General features: G+C 35.9%; 1 protein-coding gene across 6 annotated transcripts in view; it reads right to left on the reverse strand.

The window, feature by feature from the left end:
* EML4 (EMAP like 4) overlaps positions 1 to 12190 on the reverse strand; it is a 153961-nt gene that overhangs the window by 12629 nt on the left and 129142 nt on the right. For all 6 annotated transcript variants that reach the window (XM_052683519.1, XM_052683424.1, XM_052683166.1 and 3 more), the window contains 6 exons: positions 10717 to 10868; positions 9088 to 9213; positions 8841 to 8972; positions 8179 to 8246; positions 2111 to 2199; positions 730 to 827 (listed from right to left, as the gene is read on the reverse strand). In XM_052683519.1, the coding sequence (XP_052539479.1) occupies positions 730 to 827; positions 2111 to 2199; positions 8179 to 8246; positions 8841 to 8972; positions 9088 to 9213; positions 10717 to 10868 (665 nt within the window). The remainder of the gene's footprint in view (positions 1 to 729; positions 828 to 2110; positions 2200 to 8178; positions 8247 to 8840; positions 8973 to 9087; positions 9214 to 10716; positions 10869 to 12190) is intronic.

Here is a 12190-nt window from a genome sequence, read left to right on the forward strand (position 1 = left end):
AGACTCTAGAGAGACCTTCCAGTACCTAAAGTGGGCCTAAAGGAAAGCTAAGGGGGGACTTTTTACCAGAGAGTGCATTTACAGGACAAAGAGTAATAGCCATAAACTAAAAGAGGGTAGGATTACAATGGGTAATGGCAGTAAACTAAAAGAGGGAAGGTTTAGATTAGATATTAGAAAGAAATGTTTACTCAGAAGGTAGTGAGGCACTGGAACAGATTACCCAGAGATGCTGTGGATGTCCCATCTCTGACCCCACAAAGGTCACATTGCTCGGGGCTTTGAGCAATCTGATCTAGTGGGAAGTGTCTCTACCCGGGGCACATGGGTTGGAACTAAATGGTCTTTAAAGTCCCTTCCAACCCAAGTCATTCTATGATTCTTTGAAAAAACAATTCAAAAGAAGTGCAGTGTTTTCCCAGAAAGACTTTCAGCATCTAAATAAATGACATTTCTGCATCTTACTGTTATTTTCCTATTTCAAAGAACAGTTAATAGCTGAAAAACTGTTCATATTTGATGCAAAGTTGTTCACCTGAAAACTAACAGTTGCAGTACATATTAAATGAAGTTTAAAATTAACTAAGTGCTAAAAAAGACATAAAAATGATAATCAAAATTAAAAGTAGAAAAACATCAATCTAGAGATTTTCTTTCTGTTCCACTGCTTAACAACTACTATCACATCGAAATACAAAAAGAACTGATTATATTTGCCCCAAAACTTACAGTGCATTTTCCATGTCTGCTATACTTTCTTCCATTTTCTGTTACTATGTAGAGGTAAATAAAGTTGTCATGGGACCCAACTGCAAGTAAGGTGCCATCTACAACAGAAAATTAAAATATTTAATAGAAACTAACAGAACTTTTGTTTTTCAAATTTTAATGATTTCAGATTTATCACTAAGACAATTGTCTCAATTAAGCTATTCCTTGATATTTAAGGTTACATAACTGTTTTCTTTATATTGGTTTTCAATCAGTACACTTTTATTTCGAGAGTATGTTTTTTGGGCAAAATCTTTCACCTCTGCTCTTTTAAATTAAAGTCCAATGGATAAAGTACAAATAAGTACAAATCCTCAGACTGCACTACATTTATGGAAATTGTTGACAGCAGGTCAGTTTTCTGTATTACTAAAAATGCAGAACAGTATTTATTTCAAATTTATAGGATTTTTTTCCTGTGGGAGGGGGAAGCGGATTGCACATAAATCAGCACTAAATAAGATCTAAATAGCAAGCGGATCATTCAGTCAGTGTAAGTAGTTTTTTAACCAGTATTATCTCCATTTGAAAAAAAAAAAAGGTTAATATAGTCAAGATTGTTTTGAGTCACAATTAAATACCTCTGTAGTGTCGATGAACAACAGTGATTTGAAATAAATTACTGTGCTTGGCAGAAGTGGCAGCAGCAAAGGAGCATTTTACTCACTGACACTGCATATTATCCAAAAGCAAACAAGAAGCAGATTTATGAGATTCTTCTTCTACTCAGTTTTAACAGAGAATTCCTCTGCTGATCTGTCATGCCACCTCCAAGGGAAGAGTACTGTTTTGGAGTACGTGTAATCACGTAGTACATATTTAACAAACAGCTCTGAGTTTCAGACAGACCTAAACGTAGTTTTATGGCTTTGTATTACTAAACTTGAAAAATTAACTAAGAAGGTTATTAAAATATTATTTAAATTCCAAGCTATTTACAGCCTGAGTAGACTGTAGAATAGTAGAATGCTGATATGTAGCTTTTTCTCTTCTGTTAACATGCCAACAATTTTAAATGAAAATTCTTAATTTCTCTGGGAACAAAGCTGACAGAATAGATGAACTTGAAAGAATTGCTGGGAGACTGCAATGTCTGCAGGTGCAAAGCTCTGAGATTTAGTATACAAAAAACAAACACAAAATCAAATATACAGATATTATTAGTCATGTATTATTGTGATTATTATTCAGGTATTAAGCATCCTAATGCAGGTTTTTTTTTTTCAAAGCTCTGTCTTTTTCAGTGACTGGAGAGTAGTTGAACACAGCTTAAGGGAACAAACATCCCATTTATCAGAAACTAATCACACAATTATTCTGAATGCACAAGTCTCCCTACCTACTGAATAGCGCATCACTGAGAGCTGCTCATTGCCATCAGTGTGTATTGAGACCAGATCCCTTGTTTCTGCATCCAGAACAAACCACCTAGAGAGAGAAGGAATCCAGTGAGTATCATGTCCACTAAGAAAAAAAAAAGAACAACAACAAAAAAAGCAGCAAGCAAAAGAACAATAACATTGCCTTGCTTCATCTTGTCATGCTAGCCCTCAAGGGCAGCACAACAAACATCTGTTTTTAATAGAATGCTTTTCTGGTTCACAGAACAATTTTCACTGAAAAATATATAACATTTTAAATGCAGCTGAATTTCTTTTTCCCTCCCTTAAACATTTCAGTAATCACCAAAATGTCTGCTGGCCAATAAACATGCCACCGTATAGAAAATGTGTTGGCATCTTAACACCTTGAAGCAACAGCTGAATTTTGAATCTACCACTAATACTCCATTTTGAAGAATGTCTTGGATATAAAATCTGACCCTTCAATTTGTATGAAGCAAAGGTGAAAAACAACAACAAACATAGTAGAATGAGGAGAGACTGGAAAACACTTCCACTTTCATCCCGTACATGACACCTATTCTTATTGGTATTGTTTGTTATTTAACAGTAACTTCTGTACTGCAGTATTAGTTGTACGGAACATCGAAAAAGTTCATAGATGCCCAAAAACCACTGACAGCAAAATGAATAAGATCAGCAGAACCAGAGCCTTTCACGACATTATCTAGCTCCTAATAACAGCAGCAAATATTTGCTAGAGAAAGACAACAAAAGTTAAATATACTTATATACACATGCACACATGCATGTCATGAAAACAGAAGATGACAACATCGTTAAATAGATAAAAGATGTTAACACAATATAATTTCTGTGTTTAGAAAATCTCAGCACTGTTCACAAGATGGCTAAGTTTATGTAACCAGCATCAAACAGCAAGCTCAGAGTGTGGGTATGACAGCAAACTCAAGGGAGCAAGCATACTACAAAAACTAGGACTGTCTACTTGAAAACCAACATATACAGCCTAAAATAAGCCCTGACTAACAGATGCACACATGGCTGCTTTCTATGGATGGAGGTGAGGTTCCAGCTCATGCTGATCCAGAGTCCAGCTGCTTGGCATCTGGAAAGCTGCCTGGTTCTGATGGTTTAAAAACAGCTTGTGGTTAGAGAACCACGTGACAGAAAGAAATTGAACAACACGTACATGAAAAAAAGCCCCACATGGCACAGACTGCTGAGCAGTCTGTGTGCAATGCAGATGGAACCAGTAGAAAACAGCTCGTATGTTCTCAATGGACAGCAGCAGAAACCACACTCAGTGCTTCTCAGTACTGCAAGCCAAAATGTAGTTTCTTGATTTCTTCCAGTCTATATACTGAAGCTTTCCAAGTTATCTAAATGCAACAGAAGTATCAAGTTGCTATTCAGTTCAAACACTGCCCTTTTGTCCCTGTCAAATATTTCAGTAAAATGTTATTTTTTTTTATACCTGACTGATAACTGAGATAGGGTACAGATAATGAAAAACAAATTTAATAAACAATAAAAACAAATAAACAAATTTGGTATGGGGAAAAAGAGAACAAGAGAGTGTACTTATACCATAAAGATTACTTTGATTAAAAAATTATAACAAAAATTTTGCTGCAATAGCAAAACTACTTTACAATTACACAGGATCACAGAACAGATAAAAACACACATGGCGACATCACTGACTTGCCAGCATCTGTTTTTCAAGCAACACCAGAAGCTGGTCTGAAGCCACTGCACCATTGCCCCACTCTGGCTTTTTTTTTTCCCTGCACTGAGCACAGTGTCCAGGCTCCTTACTGCTCTACATCTTTTGTGTATGGGCAGGAAAACAGGAGGCAGGAAGACCTCTTCCTCTACCAGAAAACTTTGATGCTATATGGTAAAAATCTGTCTATCTGGTAAGATGCCAGAAAATGATGCCTATTTATTTCTTCCGAGCAGCAGTCATGGTGTCTGGTATTAAAACCTAATTATGAACCCAACAATAAGCAAAAGCTTCCATCTTTCATACAACAGCTGGGTGCCCTTTCCCATGCCATGCTGTGCAGTGCTTCTGCTGGCCAGCTGCATCCCAAAATATCCAATGAAGACAGTAGTGCTCCTGCATTAGGGACATGGCTCATTCTGACATTGAGGCTGGCTCTTTAGGGAGCTCCCCTGAGGTTCTTACCTGAAGTTGGTAACCTTCCTGTCAATGTTTCTTCTGGAACATGAAATATTTTCAAGGGTTGGAAAAACATGCAACGTACAGAAAGCACAGAAGTTGTATTGGGTAGTATGAAACACAAGACAAAACTTCTGCAAGTCTTAAGCGTGCACACTGAGTTTCACTGCACATTAAAATATAGCATTTTGAGACACTAGTCTTTCTCTAAAGTTTTTCCTGAACAAAAGATGTTAATAGCAGACCATGGAAACAGTCAGCCATGGAAACAGCACCATGACATTCTGATGTTAATGTAGGAAAGTAAGTGCTGGTCACATCTAATTCAGCTGTTTCTTTCTACCTCTGCAATCTGGAATCAAACGTGTTCCCTTCAATCACCCAAGCTCTCCCAAAGCCGTGGCAAGCCTAGCAATAAGCCAGCAAGAAAACATGTTTCCATGAAAAGTAGTTTAGCAGCTACAATATTTTATTGGCATGCCTCATACATGCCACATATCATCCACAGCTCGGTCCACCTTCAGACTGCATTTTGAGAGAAGATCTTCCTCCCAACACAGAAGTATACAACATGCAAATGGTAGCAGACCCTGGAAATGCTGCATCTAGCTGCCAAGTGAACTCTCCTGACTTTAGATACACAGATCAGATGAAATAATGCTGCAAGATAGTAGTTCTCCTTCTGATTTGTATCCATTTTTGTTCCATTGTTATTGCAAGCAACATGCTTGACTTGTGAATTAACATAAACAAGACTGAGTTATCATTATTTTCATCTGTTTTTTGTCACCCTATTCCTTTGTTTGCCTTCTTATTTTAATAGACAACCTATCTGAAAAATAGATTATTTATTTAGAAACAAAATCCCTATAGACAACTCTTTTGGGAAGTGACTTTTAATGACTCACTAACATTTACCAGTGGCAATTTTCATCTGTGAACACACAATTTTTCTGATAAAATCACCAGGGAAACAGTATTCCAAAATTATATTTTTGCACCAGTGCTTGAAATTGCCACAAAAATAAAAATGAATGTTAAATCTGAAAAGTGTTCAGCGTGTTGACCGTAAAAATCAACAAACCAATCTCATGACTATGTTCACAGGGACATCTAGGCTTCATTCCACAACAAATGCTGAACTGGTCTGTGTTTGACTGATCTACCTCTTTGGAGCTCTGGCTTGTTCCGGCCTTGACCTCCAGCCTTCAGTTTTCTTAATAATGTTAGTAATTTTTACATTAATCTTGCTAGTCTATTTCTTCTGTAGTGCTTTTGAGTAGTTGTATCAATAGCCCTCAAAATATTCTACATTATTAGTCACAAGAAGGTCTGCTTTCCTGAAAATGGTACCACTGACAGCATGGCAAAATTATCCGTATGGTGCTTTGGAAAAAACTCACTTTTCTGGAAAGATTTTCCATTGCCAGACCTTTTGGCTTCTTCAGCTCTGCACTTCCAGCAAACAGCGGCATCAACAAAATGATATTAGTTCTCTCCAAACCAGGCTTAGTCACTGACAACTGAAGACCAAACATTCAGCAGGTATTTAAAGAAGGGAACAAAACCTGCAGCAGATCATTTGCAGATAGTCCCAACAGGGAAAATGATACTGAAATACTCATCATGAGAAGTGGTATGTGAAAGCTACTCCAGAAACATGATGTGTTCATCTGATAACAATGTCGTGAAACTACAGACAAGAATGGGAAGAGACAGAAAATTCAGTTTTCTTCAGATATCACAAGTTCAGCCATAAAACTCAACCTTGTCAGTGCTCCATTCCTAATCCTTGCCTCACTGAACTCTGTACTAGAAACAAAGCAGAACTAGAGCTGCAATAATACACCAAAGTTTGGGTTTATTGAATCGTAAACAAATTAGACTCGTTTAACATTTGCTTTATGCCTTTTGGGTTGCAAATTTAGTAAGTTATTAAATGACTAGTTATAGGCCTGACTCTCCTCTTTTACAAATCAAAATCTATCATGCAACCCCATTCCTCTGGGAAATGACTCCTCTAGACTGCATTATCTGGCACAGAAAGGACCGTGTGATGCCACGGTTAGTCTGTAAATCTTAAGCTGTTTTGTTTATCTTGATTCACAACTCTCTCTATTTCTCATCCACTTGTACACTTACCAGGCCCCCACTTCATTTCAGTTTAATTTGTGTTTCTAACCTATCCCTAATCATGTAATTTCAGAACAAAAGAAATAGAAAAGCAAAAATGTAACTGCTTAATTGTAAGAACTTAGTAAACAAAGTTGTTTACTTAGTTGATGGAACTTAGTAAAAAAAACAAAACAAAAATGAAAACACTAACAACCAACCAATCAAAAAACTCCCCCCAAAAAACCAAAGCCATCTACATAAACTTAACCAATACAGTATAAGTGGGTTGTCTCCAGTAATTTAAATAACATGAATTTAAACTGAAAAGCGCTGAATTGAAAAGGTGATGTTAAATGCTGCGGGGAAAAAAAAAAACAAACCAAAAAAAACCAACACAATAAAAGCAGCCAAGAGCAAAAACACCAGACTGAATGCTCTGAACTGCTCTATCTGCCTTGACTGGGCTTTGATGTAATTTCTAAAATGCCTGGTAGCTACCAAGCAATGTGGCTTGATTTTCTTTTTCCTTAAGTTTTATTATTCCAATACCTTCTGCTCTGTTTAATGAAAGTTGAAACACTTAATCAGTTTAATGCTATAATTAGAAAGAGATGAAAACATTGAAAGGCACAGCATGGAAATCAAACGTACAAGAACTAAATAAGATTTTTCTTAGGAAGGTACACTAGATTTCCTAGTCTGATTTTGTACCTAATGCATTTACTGCAGATTGTATCATCAACTTGCATAAGGACCACATTGAAAAATATTTAACATGCAGATTTTCCCAGGAAAGTTAAAGGTTGTTGCATATGCTCAGCAGTTTTTCAAACCAAATTTTAAATGGCTTTCAGGCATGTTGTTAAGTATAAAAAAAAAATTACAGGAGGCAGATTAAACAAAAAAAAAATTTTCTTACATGTGTTGCTTTACTAACATATGAGTAAGAAATAGAACAAAAATGTCAGTAGATTTCCTAGCTGCTCCTCTAACCTTTCTAATGCTATGAATATCCTGTTTTTTTCTCTTGGTTGATACTTGCTAGAACTCCACCACATTGGACTCCATTCAAGGGAGATGATACTGAGCCAAAGAGAATTTGGATATGAATTGAGACAATTTTTTTCCACCACAAAAAGATGCCTGAGTTAAAGGTCCTGGCTTGTGTTTTGACAGCGTTGAAATAAGCAACGGTTTTGGGATGAATATGAACAGCTCAACAGCACTTCACTGCAGAAATGTGCAATGCTAACATTTGCCTTACACAAAAAAATCAGAATACAAGCATTTGACACTCCAGGTCAATCTAAGAGGTTGCAAATGTGTTTGATTTGGAAAGGAGAAACGATCTGTACTTACCAACTGATGTTACATATACAATTAAAATATATATGGTGTTTCATGAAGTCAGAAAGCTCATGAAACCCTCCCAGCACCAAAAAAAAAACCCACAAAAAACCCCAACCAAAACAATAAAACCAAACAAGAGGTGGGTCTTTCATGGAAAAGTAGTTCAAAAAATACAAAAGAAGAAACAACTGCCTAACATTCAAATAATCCTTCTTTCTCACCTGCATCCTTTACAAAAGATCTGCCTCATCTCCCATCTTTTTAGAGTAGTTAAATCCATGCAGAAGAATAAAAATCAAAAAATACATGTATTCTGATGGTTTGATACTACAACTCTTGTAAATCTCCTTTAAACTTCTGATCATCACAACTCAGCCAGTGCCTGCTTACCGTCCTGAATGCGTTCCTATTGCAACCACCGCTCCGCTGGGATGGAAGTCGGCACAGTGGCCCGGTTCCTAAGTAGGGAGGCACAGACATGTCATTTGCCCACCTGCTCTGTACTCCAAAAAAGCCTTAAAAATCAAAGATGATCTGACAGAGTGAAAAACTACTTGACAGACAGACTTTCTTTTAATGGATCATTGATATACTACATGACCTTCTCACAAGTAAAAAGCTAAACTTCTTAATAAAAAGATGCTTTCACCTAGATAGTAGGACAGAATTAATCAAAATATGATCTGAACAATGACTGTAAGGATGAACTTCTAAAGCCAAACCTTTTACATCTGCACTGTAGTCTTTGTAGATGGTTTGAATAATTGGGAAGAAAACTTCCCAATTGAACTGCAACAAGCAGAAAGCACTTGGAGTTTCATTCTGATCTGGAATGAAATCACTAGAATGGCTTTGGACAACACTAACCAGATTACAGCATATACAACATCTGAAGAACCTTGTCAAGCTTATCAAAAGCTTCTGAATGGCTCTTCAGTGCCTCAGTTACAAGATTTTTGCTTCTTTCAATCACACGGGACAAGATGTTTCAGAAAATGAATGCCTTTTGTTTTTTTTCCAGCTTTATATTTAATGTTGAAGGGTTGACATACATCTAGCAGCCTGGTCCATTCCAGTGTGTGGTCCACAGAGTTCCACATACAAACTTGCCTATCTTGAGCACAAGTTAAAAATAAGTCTTTGAAAGGATGTGATGCCAGTCCCCAGAGTTCATCTGTATGTCCCTAGAAAGAACACATTTAATTTGATAAAGTATAAAATAAAAAGTCTCAGATCAACGTACAATCAGGGAAACTTTTACAATTTTAGGGTAATAATTCAAGAAATCATTTTGCTCACCTGTACTTCTACTAGGAAACCATCATTAAATGTTCCACGTAAAACAAAGTTTCGTGAAGTACCCACTAAAAATTGATCTGCTTTTCCTTCTGCTACTGCTCTTATTGTTCCATACTGATCAGGAACCTAGCAAGAGAAACATTTGTAAAGCCACATCACATATCTTCATGCGCACTTACTTCTGAAGGCCATAAATAATGCACAATGGTACCGGAACAGCAATTCTCCTAGTAAGAAGGAAAAATCTAATCACACATGCACTAGGCAAGGACTTGACCTCAAACTTACCTCATTTGTCTGTTCATTAGATACAACAGGACCTCACTCCAAAACAACTGGAATTATTCCAATTTAATAGGTCTCAGTAGAAAAAAAAAACACCTGAAGTTGCACTGATTTTTAAGCATCAGGTACACCAAATAAATGTACTCTACATTCTTATAACTCATAAGGATGGGAACAATATTTATAGTCACTGTCTTCTTTTCAAAAACACATTTTGAAAATTAAGAAGAATCTTGTAGCCCACAGTAAATGTTTCCTGATTCTTAACGTTTCCTGATTAACCTTACGTAACCATTCATATGCCATACGTCAGCAATGACTCCATGTTTTACTGAGCTTGTTTATTGCAACCTTGAACTCTCAGTGCTTTATTTTACAGTGGGCATTTGTGGGTTGTTTTTTGTGTGTTTTTTTTTCTTCCTAAATGGGTTTGCTTTAGAAAACATGCTTACTTTAATACTAGCCTCATAGGATAAAAAATCATTACAATTGTTCAGAAAGCTGTGTGATAGGGTTCTGGTTATATTTGTCAAAAAAAAAAAAAAAAAAGCTTTAACTTAATATATTAACAAAAAGAAAACAAAGATTGATATGAATAGTGCTTTGTTTAAGTCTAATGGTTGAACAGGATAACTCAACAATTACACTCAGACATGTTTTCTAACGGTCAATAGTGGAGTTGGGACAGTAACAAACTCTTTTCCTTAACATTCATGTATAGTTCCATCAGAATCTTGCTATAAATAGACACTAGTTATGTTGAGTAAATCACTGCTAGAAAAACTGAGAATAAACTACTTCAAGAGGTCATCTATTGTAAGGAAAAAAAAACACTATTTTTTAATCCGTGATGTACATTTTTTTCCAGTTTATCCTTATCACTGCCATACAAATTACAGGCAGACATTTTCAATAAAGATCTGTTTTTTAGATGAAGTCAAGAGAAGTTCCTCAACACAACTAATTTCTGCAGAGTATCCATACTTATCCTACTCATTATTCTTCTAATGTAAAAAGCTCAACAAAGAACTCAAATCCTGATAACACTGCCTTTATCCAGACAGGCAAACTTTAGAAAAACACAGGCAATACTAAAGCAAATACTCAAAAATAGGATGAACAAAAGAAACAATGGAAGAGCTGAAGATATAGCTCTTGTGGGCTAATTTCTAGGCTGAAAATTGATATGCTTTTTATTACAAAACATAATCTTCCACTTAAAAAGATAGCAACCAGAAGGTATGCTGTCATCCTAACTGCGGATACTCAAAGGAATAGGGGAATGCTCAGGATTGCTGATCATACCTTGTTAATACAACTTCCTTGTCACTCTTGCCTTCTTACCTCAATTTCCCTTTCGGGATTCAAGTCATGATCCCACAGAATGATCTTTCGGTCTTTCCCACCTCCTGTTAGCAGCATCCCATTCCTCATTTGACAGAGGGTAAATACACTGCCATCGTGAGCTTTGATTTGTCTGCTTATCTGATATACTCCTACATGCACAAAAAGAAAATAATACAAAACACCACTCGTTTTGTCAACTGAGGATTACAAGAAACTGCATTTTGGCTTAAGAGTAAAGCAACAGTGCGCAATCAATAATTGCATTTGGATTGTCAGGCTATTAGCACTGCATCGTACTGCAAACACAAGGTGGTAGTGTTTTCTTACAGGATAAGAAGATGAAATAAAAGGCGTGTCTTTCTGAAGAGAAATGTTTTGTAATTGCTCTAAAACTTGTGAAGACAAGCATAATTATTTGCTAAATACTCTAAATTTCCCGCTATCCTAGGGAACACAGTTTTTCCTGATGCAAGAAAAACTCCCAAAGTATTGAAAAATATTTGCAGTGCAATTATTAGCAAAGAATTATTTTATTAAAAGAAACTCAAAGACTTGTTTACAGTCTTGTGGGAATGAAAATGAGGAAAAAAAGCAAATTATTTATAGCAAAGTTTCCAGGATGTGTGATCCTAATATCTGATGCTTGATGTTGCCTTACTTAAAAATAGTAAACTAGCATTTGGCAACTATCAATATAGTAGTCTACTCAGAGTAAAACACTAGAAAGAACAAGAGGAATGGAAAAATTAAATGAAAAACAGCATTAAAGGAAATCTCTTGCATTCTCATTGGGTGTTTATTTGAAAAGAACTGCTGTAGGAAAGTATATCTTAACAAGGGAAGATTTTGGGGCTTTGAAGATTTGCACATATGCAAGTAGTAAACACAGAAACCCTGAAACATCACCCACATAAATGCCAACATAATTCATCTGACTGGCTACAGCTGAAGTCTGTTCAAGTCAGCATGCTCTTATGCTGTGAAAAAGCATTTGAGATCAAGTCTGGTTACCAATTTAATGTGATGAACTAACTAAAATATCTCATACTCGATTAAACTGATATAAATAAATGTTGTATTTAATAACTTTTTGGATTATATATGGAAAATGTTATTTTGCACAAAATGAACCTCAAAATTAAACATCAGATAACTTGTTAAATTACTTTTCCATTGCAGTTTGGTTGAAAGACAAGAAAAGGTCTACCTACAGAAGCAGACTTACCTTTAAATATTTGCTTTCTACATGAATGTTTTCCTGGCATACGAATTTAAATCAGAGTGTTTGAAATAGCTGCCAAGTAAAATGAATTATCTTTGAATTTATAAGTTACCTTAGGGCTCAACTGTTCCAGGTCTGCATATGTTGGATAACAAATACTTTTTCTTTCTTTTCTACAAAACTTTTGTCTTAAAGAGTAACTTTAACCCATGTTTCAAATAAGATGGATTTAAAACTATCCTTTACATC

The sequence above is a fragment of the Tympanuchus pallidicinctus genome, unplaced genomic scaffold (assembly GCF_026119805.1).
Source record: "Tympanuchus pallidicinctus isolate F22 unplaced genomic scaffold, pur_lepc_1.0 scaffold1, whole genome shotgun sequence".
Taxonomy (NCBI): Eukaryota; Metazoa; Chordata; class Aves; order Galliformes; family Phasianidae; genus Tympanuchus; species Tympanuchus pallidicinctus.